We start from the raw sequence: 22727 nt of genomic DNA, 5'->3' as shown, positions 1-22727 counted from the left end.
GAAAATATAAAAATTAAAAATTTGTTCAGAGGAAGATACCACAGACCAGTGGTTCGCAGTATGGTCCTTGAACCATTACCATCATCCGAGTACTTGTTAAAAACAGAAGTTCTTGAACTTCCCTGGTGGTACAGTGGATAAGAATCCGCCTGCCAATGCAGGAGACATGGGTTTGATTCCTGGTCTGAGAAGATTCCACATTCCACAGAACAACTAAGCCCTTGCACCTTGACTACTGAGCCCCAGCTCTGGAGCCCATGAGCCACAACTCTGAGCCTGTGTATTGCAACTACTGAAGCCCGCGAGGCCTGGAGCCTGTGTTTCACAACAAGAGAAGGCATTCCAATGAGAAGTCTGTGCACAGCAATGAAGAGGAGCCCCCATTTGTCACCACTAGAGTAAGCCCATGCCCACCAACGAAGACCCAGTGCAGCCAAAAATAAATAAATAAATAAATATTTTTAAAAGCCACAAGTTCTTAGGGTGTCCCTGGTGATCCAGTGGTTAAGACTTTGCCTTCCAGTGCACAGGGTGTGAGCTCAATCCCTGGCTGAGAGCTAAGATCCCACAGGCCTCGTGGCCCAAAACCCAAAATGTAAATCAGAAACAATATTGTAAAAAATTCAATAAAGATTAAAAAAATATTAAATAAGTAAATGCTAAAAACACACAAACACACACAAGTACTTGGGCCCCATCTCTGTTCTATTAAGTCAGAAACTCTGGGGTGGGGATCAGCAATCTGTGTTTTACAGAGCCTTCCAGGAGATTCTGATGCATGCTAAAGTTTGGCAACCACTGCCATAAATAAACTTAATAGATGGGCAAGGGACTAGGAAAAGATGTTTATAAAAATATCCAACAAGGGATTAAAACCTAAAAGGTATAAACTACTCCTGCAAATCAACAAGAAAAAGACAGGGAACCCAAATGATAATGGGAAAAAGATATGAGCAGACAATACTGAAGGGGAAGCCTAAATGCCTGACAACTATAGGAGAAGGTTCTGAATCTCAGGGTCAACAGAGAAACGCAACTTAAAGCAACCTGATGCCACCTTACACCCAAATAGGCAAAAGGTTAGAAAGTCAGATGATGGAAAAGTCGCTGATAACATGGGGAGACAGTATCCTTCACACACTACTGGTGTAGTCATTCTAGCGAATTTTAGTGAAAATGAAAACATATATACCCTATGATCTACTCTTGGGTATAGAGCCCAAAGAAATTTTCGCACAGCCCCACAAGGGTCATGCACAAAGATTTTCATCACAGTGTGGTTTATGCTAAGAGGAAATCAGAAGCAACCTGAGCATCCATCAGTGGATGCTCAGCTTGGAATATTTTGCAGTGGTTGGATGTAATAAGTTAGGTTTTTACACAGGAAGGAAACAACAGAATGAGTTTGTTACATAATACCATTTATGTAATGTAAACACACACACAAGACATTATACATTTTATGTCCGGGGACATATATCAACACATAGAGATGGGTACCCATGGTGGGGAGGAGAAGGATTTCGGGGATGTGTGGATGAAGTCTGGGGAATATAAAACGAAGTAAGACATCAGTTCAGTTCAGTCAGTTGTGTCCGACTCTTTGCGATCCCATGGACTGCAGCACGCCAGGCTTCCCTGTCCATCACCAACTCCCGGAGCTTGCTCAAACTCATGTCCATAGAGTCGGTGATCAGAAGGGCCTTTTGTGGGTCAGTTATGATGGGACAGTCATTTGCCATGAACTGAGAATGAATCAGGGAACTTGCTGAATCCAAGCCCTAGTAATAATAATGATATTACTTTAACAATGGCGATAATAGTACCTACCTCATGGTAAGTACCTTGTGTCTGGCCATGTAAAGTTCTACAGATAAATTTTAGCTCTTCTAGGCAATTCTCTTGCCTCTTCTGAGGGCTTCTTTCAGCCTCTGAGCCTTTCCTGAGGCTGTGCAAGTTCTGTCTTTATGCTGACTTTTCTCCCCCTCCAATTCTGTCTTTGGATTTCTTTGACTACCTGAGATGCGATGGCTGGTCTGCAGAATCTTTTCATTTGAACTTTGAGCATGAATGGAGTCGGGCTGTAATAGAGCTGTGAGGGGCAAGTCCTATTTTCTCCTCCCAAACTGTGAGTTCCCTGAGGGTCTTCCTACATCTCACCCTCACCTCAGTTCGTGTCCCGTTGCACACAGCTAAAGACAGGTTAACTGAGTCAGAAAGTGTTCGATGTGGAAGGGAACAGCATTTATTGATCACTTATCATGTGTTAGACCTAGCACTAAGGTCTTGACCTTCAGTAATCCCTATGACCCCCTTGTGAGGTGGGTGGGGTTAGAAGAAAAAATGGGAGAGGCAGAGAGGCTAGGACACCTATCAGACAGGGAGCCCAGCCTGTCCTGATCCAATTGCAAGATCTGAACAAGTAACTTGTTCATAGCCTTAGGGTGGAGGCTGGGACCCAGATCACGCACCTCTGGGTCGACTCTTGGTAGAAAGAAACCTCTATTCCACACTAAAGATCTAAGTCCATCTGCAAAGGGGAGACCCTGCCTCCTAGAGCTTCAGAAAGACCCTTTGCACGATTTAGTATGGCCAGCGTGAGGTAATATCTAAGGGGAATCAGGAGACTCCCTCCAGTTTCTTCTCTGGAACCTCAGTTTCTCAAACTGTAAAATAGGAAAAGAGGTCTTCAGGCTCGGGGAATTCTTTTCTCAACCGGCCAGCAGGTGGAGCACACTCTCCATCACTCGCTTGGCCTCCAGAAAGTTGCGGAGTCTCGAGTGTCCGTCCAGAGGCCGAACCTTCGGGCTATCGGGACAGAGAAGTTCGCCGCCCTCCCCGACCGGCAGAGGGAGCTACTGAGCCCCGCTTAGGGTCCCGCCCCTGCAGGACATTCTCCGTCCTGCAGGGACCCGGGGCAGGGGACCGGTAGGGACAGACCCCCGCCCCCGGAGCGCGGAGCCCCGGGTTGGGGTCTGGGGAGGAGATCCTGGGGATGGATCACACAAACGCACAGACAAGGGCGCATGAGACTCAGAGGCGGGAGCGCGGAGCCACCCGCTCGCCCGCCCTCTGCAGGGACGGCGGCACAGGCTACAGGTAGTTGTCCTCGGCCGCGTCGCCCCCGCCCGGGGAGTCCCGGGCCTCTTCATCCGTGCTTTCGTCATCGTCGGGGGCCAGCGCCTCGATGTCGTGCGTTATGTCTGTCAGCAGCCGGTGGAAGGCCTGCGCCTCCGGCCGCTGGGCGCCGTCATAGCTGCGCACCGCTGACGCCGACGTGGAGCTCATGCTGCGCTTGATGCGGCCGAAGCTGTCGGTGAGGATGCCGCCCTCGCGGATGCCCACGCCCTCCAGGAAACCTTCGAAGTAGCCGATGTCCTGGTCCGGAATGAAGGGCCTCATCCCTGCGGGTCGAGGGCCAGGGTGATTCCTCGGGGTCAGCCCTTCCCCTCCCACCTTCGCTGGAGGGCGGAGTTCAGATCCCCGGCCCTGCCACTCGCTGGCTGTGTGGCTTGCACAACTCCTTGACTCTCTGAGCTGGAGAATAATGGTACAGTGCCCCGTACACATTTAAATGCTCACTGCATGTTAGCTTATTCTTGTTATCATTATTATTTCGATGGTTATATTCCTATTTATTCGTTATGTGCTGTGCTTAGTCGCTCGGTTGTGTCCCACTCTTTGTGACCCCATGGACTCAATAAGTAGCCTCAATAAGTATTCTGAGCCTTACTGTCCTCACCTGTAAAGCGGAGGTAATTGCACCTGTTCTCCCGGGCTGTAAGGATTAAATAAGGTTCTTAGCACACACTGGGCAGCCCATTTGACTTCTGTTTTACTTCTGTCACTACTTACTGGCTTTATGACTTATGTACTTTGTTTCTTTAAGCCTCAATTTTCTCATCTGCAAAATGGAGGCAAGTCATAGTTTCAACTATCAGTACCGAGGGCCTTCAACCAGATGATCCTTTGGCACATGTTAACAGCCAAGTACATGTTAGCTTATTAAGAATCATCATTCCTGGGACTTCCCTGGTAGTCCAGTGGTTAAGGCTTGGCCTTCCAATCAAAGGAGTGCAGATTCAATTCCTGGTCTAGGAGCTAATATCCCATATGCCTCAGGGCCAACAAAACCAAAACATAAAAGAGAAGCAATATTATAACAAGTTGAATAAAAACTTAAAGAAAAAAAAGGATTATCATTCCTCTTACTGCTATCATTAGCCCTCTTCACTAGCTCCATGACCTTGGATGAGTTCCTTAGCCTCTCTGAATTTTGGATGCCTCGTGGGGTAAAATGGGAAGTGTCATGCCCTCTTGCAGCTTTGCTGTGAAGGTGAAATGGTTACACCTGTGCTCTCTTTCCCGGCTCTGTGACTGCAGACAAGTCCCTTCCCCTCTCCGCACTATGGTTTCCTTGTTTGTCTTGTGGATCTCATGATGTGGCTTTCAGTTCAGTTCAGTTCAGTCGCTCAGTCGTGTCTGACTCTTTGCGACCCCATGAATCACAGCACGCCAGGCATCCCTGTCCATCACCAACTCCTGGAGTTCACCCAGACTCACGTCCATCGAGTCAGTGATGCCATCCAGCCATCTCATCCTCTGTTGTCCCCTTCTCCTCCTGCCCCCAATCCCTCCCAGCATCAGAGTCTTTTCCAATGAGTCAACTCTTCACATGAGGTGGCCAAAGTACTGGAGTTTCAGCTTTAGCATCATTCCTTCCAAAGAAATCCCAGGGCTGATCTCCTTCAGGATGGACTGGTTGGATCTCCTTGCAGTCCAAGGGACTCTCAAGAGTCTTCTCCAACACCACAGTTCAAAAGCAACAATTCTTCAGCGTTCAGCCTTCTTCACAGTCCAACTCTCACATCCATACATGACCACTGGAAAAACCATAGCCTTGGCTAGACGGACCTTTGTTGGCAAAGTAACGTCTCTGCTTTTCAATATGCTATCTAGGTTGGTCATAACTTTCCTTCCAAGGAGTAAGCGTCTTTTAATTTCATGGCTGCAATCACCATCTGCAGTGATTTTGGAGCCCAGAAAAATAAAGTCTGACACTATTTCCACTGTTTCCCCATCTATTTCCCATGAAGTGATGGGACCAGATGCCATGATCTTCGTTTTCTGAATGTTGAGCTTTAAGCCAACTTTTTCACTCTCCACTTTCACTTTCATCAGGAGGCTTTTTAGTTCCTCTTCCCTTTCTGCCATAAGGGTGGTGTCATCTGCATATCTGAGGTTATTGATATTTCTCCCGGCAATCTTGATTCCAGCTTGTGCTTCTTCCAGCCCAGCATTTCTCATGATGTACTCTGCATAGAAGTTAAATAAGCAGGGTGACAATATACAGCCTTGACGTACTCCTTTTTCTATTTGGAACCAGTCTGTTGTTCCATGTCCAGTTCTAACTGTTGCTTCCTGACCTGCATACAGATTTCTCAAGCGGCAGATCAGGTGGTCTGGTATTTCCATCTCTTTCAGAATTTTCCACAGTTTATTGTGATCCACACAGTCAAAGGCTTTGGCATAGTCAATAAAGCAGAAATAGATGTTTTTCTGGAACTCTCTTGCTTTTTCCATGACCCAGCGGATGTTGGCAACTTGATCTCTGGTTCCTCTGCCTTTTCTAAAACCAGCTTGAATATCAGGAAGTTCACGATTCACATATTGCTGAAGCCTGGCTTGGAGAATTTTGAGCATTACTTTACTAGCGTGTGAGATGAGTGCAATTGTGCGGTAGTTTGAGCATTCTTTGGCATTGCCTTTCTTTGGGATTGGAATGAAAACTGACCTTTTCCAGTCCTGTGGCCACTGCTGAGTTTTCCAAATTTGCTGGCATATTGAGTGCAGCACTTTCACAGCATCATCTTTCAGGATTTGAAATAGCTCAACTGGATTCCATCACCTCCACTAGCTTTGTTCGGAGTGATGCTAAGGCCCACTTGACTTCACATTCCAGGATGTCTGGCTCTAGGTCAGTGATCACACCATCGTGATTATCCGGGGTCATGAAAATCTTTTTTGTACAGTTCTTCTGTGTATTCTTGCCATCTCTTCTTAATATCTTCTGCTTCTGTTAGGTCCATACCATTTCTGTCCTTTATCGAGCCTATCTTTGCATGAAATGTTCCCTTGGTATCTCTCATTTTCTTGAAGAGATCTCTAGTCTTTCCCATTCTGTTGTTTTCCTCTATTTCTTTTCATTGATCACTGAGGAAGGCTTTCTTATCTCTTCTTGCTATTCTTTGGAACTCTGCATTCAGATGCTTTTATCTTTCCTTTTTTCCTTTGCTTTTCACTTCTCTTCTTTTCACAGCTATTTGTAAGGCCTCCCCAGACAGCCATTTTGCTTTTTTGCATTTCTTTTCCATGGGGATGGTCTCGATCCCTGTCTCCTGTACAATGTCATGAACCTCTGTCCATAGTTCATTAGGTACTCTGTCTATCAGATCTAGGCCCTTAAATCTATTTCTCACTTCCACTGTATAATCATAAGGGATTGGATTTAGGTCTTACCTGAGTGATCTAGTGGTTTTCCCTACTTTCTTCAATTTAAGTCTGAATTTGGCAATAAGGAGTTCATGATCTGAGCCACAGTAAGCTCCTGGTCTTGTTTTTGCTGACTGTATAGAGCTTCTCCATCTTTGGCTGCAAAGAATATAATCAATCTGATTTCGGTGTTGACCATCTGGTGATGTCCATGTGTAGAGTCTTCTCTTGTGTTGTTGGAAGAGGGTGTTTGCTATGACCAGTGCATTTTCTTGGCAAAACTCTATTAGTCTTTGCCCTGCTTCATTCCGTATTCCAAGGCCAAATTTGCCTGTTACTCCAGGTGTTTCTTTGCTTCCTACTTTTGCATTCCAGTCCCCTATAATGAGAAGGACATCTTTTTTGGGTGTTAGTTCTAAAAGGTCTTGTAGGTCTTCATAGGACCGTTCAACTTCAGCTTCTTCAGCATTACTGGTTGGGGCATAGACTTGGATTACTGTGATATTGAATGGTTTGCCTTGGAAACAAACAGAGATCATTCTGTCGTTTTTGAGACTGCATCCAAGTACTGCATTTCGGACTCTTTTGTTGACCATGATGGCTACTCCATTTCTTCTGAGGGATTCCTGCCCGCAGTAGTAGATATAATGGTCATCTGAGTTAAATTCACCCATTCCAGTCCATTTTAGTTCGCTGATTCCTAGAATGTTGACATTCACTCTTGCCATCTCTTGTTTGACCACTTCCAATTTGCCTTGATTCATGGACCTGACATTCCAGGTTCCTATGCAATATTGCTCTTTACAGCATCGGACCTTGCTTATATCACCAGTCACATCCACAGCTGGGTATTCTTTTTGCTTTGGCTCCATCTCTTCATTCTTTCTGGAGTTATTTCTCCACTGATCTCCAGTAGCATATGGGGCACCTACTGACCTGGGGAGTTCCTCTTTCAGTATCCTATCATTTTGCCTTTTCATACTGTTCATGGGGTTCTCAAGGCAAGAATACTGAAGTGGTTTGCCATTCCCTTCTCCAGTGGACCACATTCTGTCAGATCTCTCCACCATGACCTGCCCATCTTGGGTTGCCCCACGGGCATGGCTTAGTTTCATTGAGTTAGACAAGGCTGTGGTCCTAGTGTGATTAGATTGACTAGTTTTCTGCGTGTATGGTTTCAGTATGTCTGCCCTCTGATGCCCTCTCACAACACCTACCATCTTACTTGGGTTTCTCTTACCTTGGGCGTGGGGTATCTCTTTACGGCTGCTCCAGCAAAGCGCAGCTACTGCTCCTTACCTTGGACGAGGGTAGGTACCTCTCCTCACTGCCGCCCTTCCTGACCTTCAACGTGGGATAGCTCCTCTAGGCCCTTCTGCGCCCACGCAGCCATGGCTCCTTGGACGTGGGGTTGGTCAAAGGGTAAAGAGTGAACACTCCCAGCCTGGGCAGGGGGCTCACCGAGCAGGAGGAACTTGCGCCGGTCTCCGTAGAGCTTCAGCAGGCCTGCGCAGTAGTCCTGGATGGGCAGCCCTAGCCGGTACTCCCGAAGCAGCAGCGCAAACTGCTGGATCTCTGGGGGCCCCAGCTTAGTCCGCAACTGTGGGTGCACCATTTGAAATTACTCCCCTGCCTAAAAGACCCAGAGCTGGATGTATCCAGCCCAGCCCTCCTCTGAAAAGCTGGCCTCCTGGGGGACATCCAGACCCCTTGGGCTGCATCTAAGAGTGGGATGTGGACTCAAGCTGCCTAATTTAAAATCCTGGCCCCTTTACTGACCAGCTCTGTGATCATGAGCAGATGATAACCTCCTTAACCTTTGCTTTCCTCATCACAAAGTGAGAATAATGATGGCACTTCCCTCTTGGGTTGTTGAAAGATGAAAGGAGATGATAGATTATAGGTGCTCAGAACAGTGCCCGGTATAAAGCCAGCACTCACTGCTAGCTGACGTTCATTAAGGTCTTTCATGGCTGACTCCGTTTATTCTCCGAATGTCATGCCCTGCCCTGACCTCTGAGGTCTTACACTTCAGTTATGCCCAGGATTGTTCATGATTCCTGAAATACCTGGCCACCCTGCCTGCCCCAGCTCACCGTGACCATGTAATCCTGTAACTGCTCGAGGCCCAGGCCGCTGTGGTCGCTGCTGCTGCAGTGGGAGCCATGGAAAGAGGGTGTGGACGTGCCGCTGTAGCAGGCTTCAAATGTGTCCTGGGAGCTGTTGCTGCAGGAACAGAGGGAAGGGGCCTCACTCCCTCTCTCCAGCTCCTCTCCATGCGGTAGGCTGAAGGTGGGAGGGAACAGCCACCCATGCCCTGGGACTGAGCCCTCCTCCTGGACCCCATTTTGGCCCTCGAGGTCTCCTGTGATCTGGCCCTGCACCACCTCTTAAGCCTTGCCTCACCCTTGCTGCTTAGGCTCAGGCCACCTGTCTTCTTGCTTTTCCTCTAATACTCCAAGTACCTCCTCACCTCTGGGCCTTTGGCCATGCTATTACCTCGGCCTGGAATGCCTCTCTTTCCCTGTTGTGTGCTCAGCTAACTCTTCCTCATCATTGCATTTTAAAAGTCACCTCCTCGGGAGAGTTCTCCCTGATCCCTCCTGACCAAGATAGACCCTCTGTCCAATATGATCACAAAGTCTATAAATCTACCCATGACATGGAGGCCTTTCCAATGCCCCCGCCAAATGTCCTTTCTAGCCACTCTGTCTCTCACATCCTCTGTCGCAGTCTCAGTGGCCTCCTGGCTGCTCCTCAGCCTCGCCAAGCATATCCTGCCTCAGCCTCCTTGCACTTGCTGTTCTCTCTACCTGGAGTGCTCTTCCCCTTTTTATCCATCAGGTCTCAGTTCAAGTGTCGTCACCTTGGAGAGGCCCTCCTGACTCCCCAGATGAGGCAGGGTTTTTGCAGCCACTCTCTGAGCTTCCCGGTCATGTTTCTTACTGTTGATGCTTTTTGCTACTAAATAATGATTTCCCTGTCCCTTTGCCACACTTGCAAGCATGCATGAGCAGAGACCTTGGTTTTCTCTGTTTGCTGAGTACCTCCTCTGTGTCGAGCACAGGTCTCATTCTTGCCCTGCTCCCCCTGTCTCCCTAGCACACAGCACAGCACACAGGGATGCTGAGGCAGGATCTGCACGGTGAGTCTGAGGAGCAGCCAGAAGGCCACTGTGGCTGCGACAGAGGGTGTGAGGGACAGAGTGGTTAGAGAGGACATTTGGTGGGGGCATCAGAAAAGCCTCTGTGTCATGGGTAGGTACAGAGTAGGTACTCAATAAATATTGCTTAAATAAAAGTCAGCCTTGGGCTCTGCCTCCTGGTCTCTACGTTGTTCCAGAACCATCGTCAATGATTAGCTCTATAGAAGCACTGTACGTTTAGTGTGGATTCTAAGCCTACTTGGGTTCAAACCCCAGGCCAACAACTTACTAGCTTCTTGACCTTGTGTCAAGTTACTTAACTTCTCTATTTTCCAATTTCTCTAGCTATAAAATGGGATGGTAAAAAATTGGTGTCGTGAGAAATAGAGTTTTTAAATGAAGTGCATTATAAAATAGCCCTTGGCACATAGCACATTCAAAAGTTACTCATTGTCATGACTATTGTCTCTCTAGCATACAGCAGATTGTTTAAGGACTGGCCTAAGGGCACACAGTATTAGGCAAATACATTGCTGCTAAAAAGTTGGTGGGGGGGAAGTAAGGCATATATCACCGGCAGACACTTGCCCTTGTCCAAAGGCCTTAGCAACAGAATTACGGTGACCAACGTGTCTCACTTTTCCTGGAACTTTCCTAGTTTTAGTACTGAAAATTTCATGTCCTGGGGAACATCTAAATCCTGAGCAAACTGGGGTGGTTGATCATCCAAAATAGAACCCTAGACAATGTTCTGCACTGAGACTTTTTTAAAAACCCTGTGTTTTCCAGTCCTGCTTATAGCTAGTTGTGGCTATGAGACCACGTTCTGGCCAACAAGATGTAAGCAGAAGCCATCAGGTGGAAATTTTAGCAAAGAATTAAAGACCTGCTGTGATGGTTGGAGCTATTACCACTATTTTGGCCCATGAGGTGATTTGGAGGATGAAAGCAAGTGTTAGGGAGGCTGGAAAGATACGTCTGGGTCCTTGATGACCACAAGGCCATGAACTCCTGGTCTACTTTATGTAAGAGGGAGGGGGAGGGGGAGGAAACTCTTGTTTAAACGGCTCTTTTTTAGAGTTTTCTATTCCATGAAGCCAAAATGATTTTTTGGCATTATTTGTGATTTTGGCCTCTGCAGGCCATTGAGTGTCTGGATGACTGGGGAAGAGCGGCAGGGTCCTGTGGACCTAGTTCTGGCTTCTGGCTGCCTTGTCTCTCTCTCTGGGGTTTGGATTCTATCAGCTCACTAGAGCCTCAGGCTCAGAGACCAGTGTCTCAGCACAAATCAAAGTGGAGTCACTTTCCCCCATCTTCTCTTGCCCACAGGGTCTCAAGAGTGCCCAGAGGAGCAGTCCTGTTTGTGCAGGGACAGAGGGACCAGAGTGGGGTCCCTGGCCAGGGCAGTACCCACAAGGAGCTGCAGCAGCTGAAGTCCGCGTCGTAGGCATAGGTCCCGTCAGTGCGGCAGCTCTCACCTGGGGGCAGCAGAGAGAGGGCAGTGAGTGGTGGCAAAGCAGGGACCAATATCCCCGGGTCCCCGAGGCCCCAAGCTCAGCCCCACCCTGGAGTAAAGATGGCGGCTGGAGCAAGGATGGCCTTGTAAGCAATCGTACAGGAGTTAGCTTACGCACTGAGTGAAACGGGCAGCCACTGGAAGATTGTGACCAGGATTCCTGCCCCCACCACCAACACAGAGACAACCTTGGGCAACCCACCTCTTCCTCCTGGCCCTCACCTTCCCCAAGGTTGGGACAACACCACCTTCCTGCCTACTCATGGGGACCTTGGGGAGAGCAAGCCAGGGAACAGTTGCTGTAGGGTTTGTAAGCCATATATGTTTGAGCGAGAGAGACAGGAAAAAAAAAGACCTTTGGAGGGAAGGAGGTCAAAATCATGAGGAGAAAGGAGCACTGGGTACAGAGAATTTGCTCTGTACCTGACCCTGGTACAGGTACTGGCCTCCCCCTTGGCTCACTTAGTGGCACTTCCTCAGGATACTCCCCTGACTTTCCAGGTCAGGCTGGTTTCTCATTATATATTTTCCTACAAGAGTGTGTGGTTGCATTTTATTTGTGTAACTATTTCTTTTAAAGTAGGTTATTTTTCTTAAAAAAACAAAAACAGGATTTCCCTGGTAGTCCAGTGGTTGAAAATCCACCTGCCGATACAAGGGACATTGGTTCGATCCCTGGTCCAGCAAGATTCCACATGCTGCGGGGCCACTAAGACCATGCACCTTGAAGCCTGCGCTCTGCAACAAGAGATGTCATCTCAATGAGAAGCATGCGCACCACAACTACAGAGTAGCCCCCGCTTGCTGCAACTAGAGGAGGCCCACAAGCAGCAGTAAAGGCCAGTATGGCCCAAAGAAATATTTTTATTTATTTGAGTACATCGGGTCTTCCTTGTGGCACATGGGATCTTTAGTTAAAGCATGCGAAATTTTGGTTGCAACATGTGGGATCTAGTTCTCTGGCCAAGGATTGAACCGGAACCCCTGGCTTGGGAGCATAAAGTCCTAGCCATTGAATCACCAGGGAAGTCCCTGTGTAACAATTTAATTACTGTCAGCTGATTTCAGCAATGCAAGCCTCTGAGGGAGGACCATGTCTGATTTTAGTCACCAGTGCATCCTGGGGATTAGCAGAATCCAACACTCAGGTGTTCAAGAAATATTTGTTGAATTATCTTATTTATTTCTCCATCATCCCTGGGAGAGTCAATGAACTTTCCCAGATTCTCAACAACCACAGTTCCCACAGATGGGAGTGCCTCCAGGAGGAAAGAGCCCACTCCCTGTTGCTGGAGCTATGCAAACAGGGACCACCCTGAGGGAGCTGTGGCTGAGGAAGTTCACTTTGGGGCCTTGAAGGAAGCATGTTGCAGATGGAAGCTTTAGAATCAGGTGCACTTGGGTTTGAATCCTGACTCTGTCATTTGCCAGCTGTGTGACCTTGAGACATTTATTGACCGCTCTGAGCCTTAATAGCCTCGTCCATTAAAACTGGATTCATAAGGCCTCAGTTCTTTCATCCATTCAGAAAATACACCTTGAGCGTCTGGCCCTGATCCTCCACTAGGAACAGGGGACACAGTGGTAAACAGGACAGATGAGGTTGTTATGAGGATTATAAACATGTGGCACGTTGGGTCTGTGCTTGGCACATAGCTGGTGCTCAGCAAATCTCTGTTGATTTCATCTGCATTCCAGCCCTTGACAGCATTCAAGGACCAGTCTTGAAATCTTGGTTTTGACCTAGAGTCCTAGTAGGGCTAGATGGCTCAGTAAACAGACAATGCCCCTGGGATGCCAAAATACAAAAGGGAGAGAGAGTTCACCTCTAAAGGGCTTATTATAAAGCTAGGCTTGAGGTCATTATGAAATTGGACATTTTATTTTAGCTATATATTGGGGGTACACTGTACTTGCTGTAGAAGTCAGGACCCCTAAAGGCTTTTGTTGGCCCCAGTCTTGGGACATATCACCCCCTACCCTGCCCCTGACCCCCACCTCCTCTGGCCTTTCAGGATGATTCACAGGAAGGTTGGCCAGGAATTGGAATACTCACTGCGGCTACAGAGCCACGGCCGTTCAGGCGTGGATGTGTAGTGGTAACCGGCCCGGTCCACGCACTCAATGCTTTGGTCCCCGTAGATGATCTGGAAGACCTGACAGATGAGGGCACAGGACTCTTCAGCAGCATCCTTGTCCAGAGAGAAGGACAGAGCTCAGTCCCTCTTCTGTGATCAGGATGCCCCTGCTTCCTGAAAACGCAGTGTGAGCGGGCACACAAGGGCACACACTCAACTATGGGCGACTTTAGAGCCACTCTAAGGTCATTTTCCATCAAAATTATCTAGCCATGCTCTGGGTGGCTTCTATAGAAATAGCCATTTACTGATCTTTCTAGAATCGTGTGAAAACTGTAACTCTCATGCTCTGAAAAGTACACACAGGTACCCCCAGTTTATGGGAGAATTATGGGCCTTCCTGAAGCTTATGCTAAATTAAACATTAGCATGCTTATGCTAAATTAAATTAAGTTTACACCTAGGAAGCTGAAACCCAGAGACTAAAGTGATTAGCCAGGGCTAGAACCCTGGTCTCCTAATACCTAGTATGAGGAGGAAGAATTACATGTATGAAAATGTTAGGCTCAACATAGTTATTGTGCCATATTTAGATGTGAGCTTCCTGGCACCCAGGGCAAAAATGGAAGCAGGATGAATATATAAACTTCAGTCCCTGATAGAAGGAAGGTATTTAGGTTCTTGGGTAACACTTTTTTGAGATGGCGAATTTGAAGAGGAATTTGCCTTTTTGGTTTACCTCTTTAGTAAGAGATATAGAAAGACAACTAATAAAGAGTCCATCTTTATGAAGTCATTTCTCATTTTGTGCTTCTAAAAAAGTCAGCCCAGGGTGTAAATTAAAATGTAACCTCAGGACAGGCATTTTGGGATGAGGGAGTAAAGTTATCATTAAACCAGGATTGATCCTTATAATAACCCTATCAAGTGGACAGAGAAGAGGGGATCCTTATTTCATGACAGTGGATAAGTGACTCACACAGCAGGCTCATGGCTTTGGTTAATATTGGCACCCAGGTTTTTTGACTCTAACTCCTGTACCCTTCTTGGGACCATGATGCCTCAGATTGGAGGCCAGAGGCTCAGATACTCCCGGGAAAAAGCCTTATTTATTTACTCATTCTACAAATTATTACTTATTTCCACTGTTTGGCAGGCACTGTGCTGGGTTATGGAGTCTCAGAGGTGAATTAGGTAAGGCCTAAAGCCCTCCCAGCCTAGTGGAATAAACAGGGCACACTGGTACCTATGCCTGGAATGGACTTTCTTGGCTCTTTGCCCTGCTGCTTCCTTCTCTCTTCCACATTTCAGTTTAAAAGGCACAAACTCACTTTCCCTCTGAAAAATGGATCTCCTTCCTCCTTATCATTTCAAGTTGCCTGTTTTTTTCTTGGTCCCTATCACAACATATCCTAATATATTATGAACTAATCCATCTACTCATATTTATTGAGCAGCTAGGAAATGGCAACTCACTCCAGTATTCTTGCCTGGAGAATCCCGTGGACAGAGGAGCCTGGTGGGCTATAGTCCATGGGGTTGCAAAGAGTTGGACATGACTGAAGTGACTTAGCATGAACGCATACATATGCCAGGCACTTTTCTAGGTGCCAAGGATAAATGAGAAAGTGTTTCGAGTCAGCTCCATAGCCTGAGTTTACTGGTTACTATCCACCTTTCTTTCTAAAGAGGCACCGTGTCTATTTTGTTCACCACATGGGATTTATACATAGGGGGAGTTCAAGACCCTGGGTCAGAGAAAAAGCTTACAAGTCTCAGGGTTTGAAGGTGTCCGCTAGACAGTGAGCTCCCTAAGGGAGGACACTAATTATGTCTTGTTCATTTCTGTATCCATGGCACCTAGACCAATGCCTAGCAGAAGCTGGTACTCAATGAACATGGTCAAATAAATAAAAGCAAGGGTGAATGTGGAGGTTAGAGGGTGGAGCAAGAATGGCGGGAAATCTTATGCTTTGGGTGATGACCGTTGTTACCAAGAACACAGGCTCTGAACTTTTGGGTCCCAGTGTTGAAATCACTGCCTGCTTCCTGTGTGACCTTGCACAAGTTGCTTAGCCTCTGTGTCTGTTTCCTTCTCTGTAGAATAGGAATGATGGTAATATTTGCCTCTAGGGGTTACCGTGAGAACAAAATGATTAATACTGGTTTCCTGTCTGGCACAGGTCGGGCACTCAATTCGTGCTGGAAATTACTGTCCTCATGATTCTTACTGTGGTAGTGCGGAGACTTACGACTTTGGGGAAAGAGGAGGGCTGGAGGAGAGATTAGATCAAGTCTGGGCCATTTTGAGCTTTCATCCCTCCGGGACAAGTAAGGGGAAGGTGTCCCTGAGGTGTCCCGGAGCTGGAGGGTAGAAGCCTTTTGCCGTTATGGGCACACAGTACCTGAAATCCTGGAGAGTAGGGCCAAAAGAGGGAGATGAAAAGGGGCGGGGGGACGGGGGAGTGAGGGCGGAGGGTTGCGGGGGTGGGGGCGGAGGGATAGGGGGCGGGGGGGGGGCGGGGACAGAGGGATGGGGAGCCGGAGGGGGCGGTGCGGAGGGATGGAGGCGGGGGTGAAGACGTGCCCTGGAGGCAGGGTGCAGGGACTCAGGGTGCCCTCGGGCTCACCCTGTTGGCCACAGCCAGAATGACCAAGTTGCAGTAGGCGTCGGGGCTGGGGTCCTGCGGGTCGAGCGGGTTGGGGCCCGGGTGACGCCGCTCCCAGCTGCCACCGCCGCCACCCGCCTGCCTCCGTTCCCAGCTGCCGCCTGGCTTTCCTGTGCCGCCGCCGCCGCCGGCGTGCCGCCGCTCCCAGCTGCCGCTGAACGTCTGCCGCCGCTCCCAGCTGCCCGACGCCCGCGCCCCGGCGCGCTGGCGCTCCAGGCTGCCGCCGCCGCCGCCCCCGGCCCGGGCCTCGGCGCCTGCACCGCCGCCCCACGCCATCCGCCAGTCCAGGCTGCAGATGGTGTGGCGCCGCTCGGTGGTGCCCACCCGCCGCTTCTCGGGCGACACTCCCGGCGGGCCCGGGTCGCGCCCCGCCCCGCCGGGGCTGGCGTCTACGCCGGCTGGCACCGGATCCACGCCCAGACCTAGGAGAGGTCGTGTGGCAGTCAAAGCAGGAGATCCAGGCTAAGCGCCCCCTCTCCCGAGGCCAGCTGGGGGTCCTGACCCGCCGCTGCGGGATGGGGATTTGGGAGTGAGTCCCCCGGCCCCTGTGCTCAGGACGCACCCCTGGCTTCAAAGTCAGGAGGCCCGACCCCGCCCCATTCCGGGTCCCTGCTTTTGGACCCCGCCCCACCCCTCAGGCTCCACCCTTGCATCTGGCCGTTCCCACCCATCCCACCCCATCCAGACGACCCTCGCCTCGGACCCTGCCGTCTGATCTGAGTAGTGGTCAGGCTATCGCCTCTCTCTTTACTGTTAATCTGACCCTGTTCTTGGTTTCGGGAACCTGTCCTTGGATCCAAGCTTCCCTTCAGCTCCGCCCCTGGCCTCAGGCCCCGCTCCTAGGATACCTCACACCTCCCACCCGGTATCTCAGCCGCGAGCTCCGCCCCCCAGTGTACGGCTCCGCCCCTAAGTGAGACTCCGCCTCTTGCCCCAGGTACCCTCCTAGCCTCAGAATTTTGCTACCCATTAATCACGCATTCGGGCCTCAGGATTCTGGCTTCTCGATCATTTCCGAGATGGTGGGTCAGGCTTCCCTCCTTCAAGCCTCAACACTGGGCTCCCTTTTCTTGCAAACAGCCGTGCCCTATCCCTAGTCTCGGGGTAGTTTGGTCAGGCCTTTCACCCCATCCTCCAGCCTCAGGCCCCGCCCCTGCCCAGGCCACGCCCATTTCTAGGTGACGGGCGCGTTCTCTACCCCTTCCCCTCCCCGCCCTGCCCCGCCAGGCCCCGCCCACCGTACCGGTCTTCAGCACCAGCAGGTGCAGAGCGTCGTCCTGAAGGTAGGAGGCGGCGGCAATCTCGTGCGTGGGGATACGCAAGATAAGCTCCTCGTTGTCGCGCCAGGTGAGCAGCAGGCAGCGGGCCGACAGGCTCAGGATGCTGTCTTGCTCCGCCGTGGTCTTCAGCGGCAGCTCCTTCAGCTGCTGCAGGGTGGGTCGGATCTCCTGAGTCCCGGTGGCCACGGGTGGGAAACGTAGGGTGGGAAACGTAGGGGACCAGACCCTGTCCTCCCCTCTCCCGGCGCCTCACCCTGGCCGTGTCCAGCAGCTGCAGGAGCTCGTCCCGACTGGAGGGGTTCAGTGAGGAGGTGACCCAGGTGAGGTGGCCCAGGAACTGTATAGAAATGGGACGGGGGTCGGGGGTGTGGGAGAAGGGCAGAGAGAGGTCACCTTGAAGCCGCGGAGGACCCTGACCTCACTGACACCGTAAAGTTAGACTGAGATAGAAATATCTGAATTAATAATAATGGCTTGGTTATAACTGTTATTAAAGCAATCCTAGGAGCCATAGTCCTGCGAGTTTTATGCACTCATTCATCCTTACTTTGAGGATGAGAAAACTAAGGCACAGTCAAAATAAATAACCTGCCCAGTATTATCTATAATATAAAGGGTGGAGCTGGACTCCACACACCAGAACCCACACTCTCACTGCTCACTTATTTTTGCTAATATAAGCTTACTTTATGAGCATACAGTTATTTAACTATGGCAGAAGCAAAGGTCACTGTAATAGCTTGAAAGAACAGGCCACTTGCAATTTCCCACTTGGCCTGAGTGGCTCCTGTTCATCCCAAGCACCCATGTCAACAGGTCACTGGCCTTCTTTATGATCTTGTTGCAGAAATTAAGTGGGAAGGAAAGAATATTGTATCAAGTTAGTATATAATTTTGTCAGAAAAATAAGTAAATCATTCATTCTTACTTATAGCTTAATGTTATCACACTTAAATGTCATTAAGTGTCTTCTTTCATTATTTTTAGTCTTATTCTTACAGGTGAATTCTACCAATCATACCATTTCTCTTCTTTTTATTCTCTATAAAGTTTCAGTCCCTAGTTTTTTAAGTGACTTTGTTAGCTTTTCCCTTTATAGGGTTGCCAGATAAAATACAAGATGCCAATTAAATTTGGTTTTCATGTAAACAGCTACTTTTTTAGTTTGTTTTTAAAGTAATTTTAGTCTCATGTAACACTGGGTATATATTAATACTAAAAAATACTCATTGCCTACCTGAAATTCAAATTTTTAATAAAAACTTTATTGAAGTATAATTGATTTACAATGCTTCAGGTATACAGCCCAGTGATTCGGCTGTATACATATATAATATATATATATATATATTCTTTTTCATATTCTTTTCCATCATAGATTATTACAAAATATCAACTATATTTCCCTGTGTTATACAATAGGTCCTTGTTGTGTATCTATTTTATATATAATAGTGTGTGTTAATCCCAAACTCCTAATTTATCCCTCCCCCTACCAACCGGGTGCCTGTTTTTGCTAAATCTGACACTCCTACCCCCATATCGATCTTTGTTGGGTAATGAGGATTCTCCACTGCTCCTTCATGGTGTGCATGAAATAGAAGTAGAGCCCTTGAGTTGGCCCAAGTCCCTGTGACTTGCAGAACTGGCTTCCTTTAATCTGGACACCATCCAAGTAGCAGTAATGTCACTGCAGTAAAATCTCACAAGACGGACTGGCTTTTCGGTGCACAGGGCACCTTCCCATCTGCTTTGCCCTTGGGGTATAGACTTTGAGCCCCGTGTTGAGATGGGAACACTGAGGCTGAGCATATGGAGGTCACTTGCTGAGGGTTCCCAGCAGAGTGCACGTGCAGGGCTGGGTTGACTCCATGCCTTTTTCCCCTGAGCCTCCCCTGTGTAAGATAAGGCTGGTCATAGGTTGGTGTGTAGGAGAGGTAAAGTCTTTACTGATGGGGTCCAGAACATGCCACCCTAAAATATGGCACCTCAGCATATTGACTATTTTAAGCTGAGGGAGTCAGAGGAAATGACAGCAGCAGGAAGGTCATTCAGAATTCCCCTGCATCATCCTTCTTCCCTGAAAGCAGGAGATAAATCTCCCTGGTGAAAGGTACCTTTTTTTCAGAGTACTAGCAGGAAGGGAGACCTCCTTATCACCAGAGACAGGGAACTGAGGGCCGAGAAGTCTGTGTAAACAAATCTTGTTCCTCCTTTACCATGTACTACCCCTACTCCGAACCCCTCTGCCTTGTCAGTTCTTCACAGATTTATTGTTTCTTTGTCCAAAATGTATTAAAGTTTCCTCTAGTCACTTCTCAGGGTCTTCCATTCTCTCCCTGAACGTTCTCACGTACATGGGAAAATTTAATAAAATGCTTTTTTCCGGTGTGCTTTTCTCCGGTTAATCTTTGTTCAGTTTAAATTTCAGACCAGGGGGAACCTAAGAGGGTCGAGGGAAACTTTCCCCCTAATCTGTTGTCCCCAGATCCTTCCCACCCTTCCCCCCTCATCCCACGCATACCTTGACCTCTTTCTCCAGATAGTCACAGAGCAGAATCTGAGGGTCGATGAGGTAGTCGGGGGGATAGAGGGGCATCGAGTGCAGGGGGCGGCGGCTCACACTGCTCCGACAGGCTGCCCGGCGCGCAGCCTTGGGGAACACCAGCCTCCGGATGGGGGACACAAAGCCCTGGGGGAGGCAAGGGCATGGGGGTAAAAGCCACTGACTTGGTCTTCTCCAGCACCAGCACTTATACGCAGCCTTGTACTTATATTATCTAATTGCATTCTGACAAAAACACTGCAGGGAGGGACAAGTTACCTCTGTGATTTCCATTTTACAGATGGAGAAACTGAGCCTCAGAAAGAGCTAGTAAGGTTACCAGCTAGTGGCTGTAGAACCAATATTCACCCTGGGCAGTCTGGCTCCAAACCTTCATTCTAAATACCCAGGTGAGGGAGTTTGAGGGAGAATGGATACATCTCTATGTATGGCTGGGTCCCTTCCCTGTTTGCCTGAAACTATCACAACATTGTTAATTGGCTAACCCCAATACAAAGTAAAAAGTTAAAAAAAATAAACATCCAGGTGACAGTAGGAACTTACCTAGGCTGGGGCAAGTACAGAAAAATATTAACATCCAATCTGGCTGAATGGTAGGTGCATAGGTATTTATTAAGCTATTTCCTATGCTTTCCTCAATATTAGAAATGATTGATTTCTAACTAATGATACCATAGTATAATCCAGTGGGCACCTGCATTAAAAATGGCCTGGATCTAGATTGAAGGAGCAAATTCTAGGGCTTCAACTCAGCCCAACAGAATTTAAACTCTCAGGAAAGTGTGAGCACTGATCTAGACCAGTGGTTCTTAGTGTGTGGTTCCTGGGTCTCCACCACCAGCAGTAGCAGCATCACCTGGGAATTTAAGAGAAATATACATTCTTGTACTCCATCCCAGACCTATTGGACCAGAAGCTGGGATGAGACCCCCATGATCTGTGTTTTAACAAGCACCAGGTGATTCTGATGCCCAGTTCAAGTTTTACAATCAGTATCATGGAGCCTGGATTAAGTACAAGGAAGCTCTGAGGAATGAGATCAAGCAATCTGGGAACAAACATTCCAAGAAGAGGGCACAGCATGTGCAAAATCCTGGGGGCTGCAAGGGCTGGATGAGCACAAGCCTGGAGAAGATGTATTATAGCCATTTTGCTGTAGCCAAATGATGAGCTGAACAAGTCATAGAGGGCTTGAATGTTGGCTATGGAGGCAGGACTTTATCCCATGTATGGAGTATGTGTGTATGCCTAAGTGGACCCGGAAGGTAATTGTTTTGTCTGTGGCCCTGAACGGTCCAGCCTTGACCACTTCTCCAACTTCATCTCACTGCCCCTCACTCCTGTCCTCTGGGTCTAGGGCCATCTTTCAGTTCTTCCTACTTGCTATATTCCTTCCTCCCATGGAGGGGCTTTGCACACACTGTTTCCCTGCCTGAAACATTCTTTCCTACTCCCTTTCTTTCCACCTATCAGCTCAGGCTGACCAGTCTAAGGTTTAACATTCTCCCAGCACTGCATATGGAGCCTTTTGTACAATTTTACATTAATGGCTTTAAAAAAAAATTAATAGCTGTCTTCCCCACTAGACTGTGAGCTCCAGGGAGGGGGCAGGGACCTTGTCTGACTTTATTCACAGTGCATCATCACCAGCACCAGGCATGGTGCCTGGTATATAATAGGTACTGAATAAATATCTGTAGAAGAAAGGAACCAAGAAGCAACAAGCACCTATGTCTTGGCTCCCTTCGGAGCCCTCATAATTCACATGGGAGCCTTTTCAAACAGTTGGATCTTGGTTTCCTGGGGGAAGAGGGCTCGGTGGGGATGGGGGTGGGAGTTGGAAGCCCAGAGGCTTCCTGGACTGCAAAGACAAACAAGTGAGATGCCCAGAGAACCAGACTAGAAAATTTCTGAGAGTCAGGAAGAAGTAAAGATCTAGGGGTTTGGGGAGTGACCCTCAGGCTGAGGCCTTTGGAACAGAACTGGTCCCTGTATAAAGATGGGGAGAGGCCAGGCTCAGCTAGAACCTGGCAGGAGGAGGAGGTAGTTGTCCCAAGCCCAGATAGGCAGCCTTGTAGCACAGACTTGCCCTGCCTGAGGTCCTTCTCCCTGATGAGGCAAGAATCAGGGGAATGGGTTTGCTTGGTGTCTGTTTTTCTGTCTGTCCTTCGGTCTGAGAAACTGCAGAGGGGAACCCCCAGGAACACCAGGGAAGCAGGTTGGGAGTGTCTCCCAGACTAATCTGGCTGGCTGGATTTTCCTGGAAGGTACCTGTCCTTCTGTTCTTTCCTGGGATGGCAGAGGCCACTAAGAGTAGGGAGACTGGTTAGAGAGTTTGAGCCCAAATGTCTGGCTGCCCAAGGGTGGAGAGAAAGGTCTTTCCAAACAAGAAGAAAGGTGCTCCTGAGCACTCACTGCCCATCACCCCACCCCCAGGCTTCTCATTTCTCCAACTCCGGGTACACTTCTCTACCCCGAACCCTTTCCAAACCCCCACCTACCTTTTTCCCTTTCTTGACTTCATATTCCATGGTGAAGCGTCCCCTCCGCTCCTGCCACCCTCCTAGCCACCCCTCCACCTTCTCCCCCCACACAGTTTCTTTGTTCTTTTTCCTTCCTGGTCGGAAACTCCACCAGCCCTGGAGTTCCTGCCCCTCCCATCTGATAGTGAGCGGCCGGGTGAGGGTGGATGAAGGATGCAGCCTTGGAACCCTCCAGCTGAACAGTGGAAGCCCAGTCAGAGCAACAGACCAGGGAGAAAACCTCAAGATCTCCAGCCCGCAGGCTTGCTGCTGAGGGGGCTTGGGAACTGACTAAGGCTGGGAAGTGTCCTCTGAATTTAGAGGCAGAAAATCCCAGATCCACCCACTTCTGCCACTAACCTTGCTGTGTGACCTTGGCAAGGCAGGTGAGTTTCCCCTTTTCACAGCCTGTTTCCCCCTCCATTTTATAAATTAGGGGTAAACATTGCCTTCCTCTCT

The 22727-nt window shown here is 48.8% G+C and overlaps 2 protein-coding genes across 4 annotated transcripts; both read right to left on the bottom strand.

Moving 5' to 3' along the window:
- Positions 1 to 1400: 1400 nt before the first annotated feature.
- LOC132346947 (craniofacial development protein 2) lies at positions 1401 to 7941 on the bottom strand. The gene has a single exon (XM_059893014.1). It carries the CDS (start codon positions 7710 to 7712, stop codon positions 6516 to 6518), a length of 1197 nt encoding a protein of 398 aa, XP_059748997.1. The 5' UTR covers positions 7713 to 7941; the 3' UTR covers positions 1401 to 6515.
- CCM2L (CCM2 like scaffold protein) lies at positions 1401 to 22333 on the bottom strand. 3 transcript variants are annotated; one of them, XM_015474261.3, is made up of 10 exons: positions 22248 to 22333; positions 19705 to 19872; positions 17434 to 17517; positions 17144 to 17327; positions 15862 to 16322; positions 13210 to 13345; positions 11052 to 11115; positions 8589 to 8718; positions 7954 to 8092; positions 1401 to 3404 (listed from the first exon to the last, which is right to left on the bottom strand). In XM_015474261.3, the coding sequence occupies exons 1-10, from the start codon at positions 22275 to 22277 to the stop codon at positions 3094 to 3096; spliced, it is 1707 nt and encodes a 568-aa protein (XP_015329747.1). In that variant the 5' UTR covers positions 22278 to 22333; the 3' UTR covers positions 1401 to 3093. The 3 variants fall into 3 exon arrangements, with proteins under 3 accessions (XP_015329747.1, XP_015329749.1, XP_015329748.1); XM_015474263.3 differs by having other exon boundaries at positions 13210 to 13309; XM_015474262.3 differs by having other exon boundaries at positions 17144 to 17324.
- Positions 22334 to 22727: the final 394 nt, after the last annotated feature.

This window comes from Bos taurus, chromosome 13 (assembly GCF_002263795.3).
Source record: "Bos taurus isolate L1 Dominette 01449 registration number 42190680 breed Hereford chromosome 13, ARS-UCD2.0, whole genome shotgun sequence".
Lineage (NCBI taxonomy): Eukaryota > Metazoa > Chordata > Mammalia > Artiodactyla > Bovidae > Bos > Bos taurus.
The sequence above is the reverse complement of the archived record's forward strand: the minus strand, read 5'-3'. Positions and strand labels throughout refer to the sequence as shown.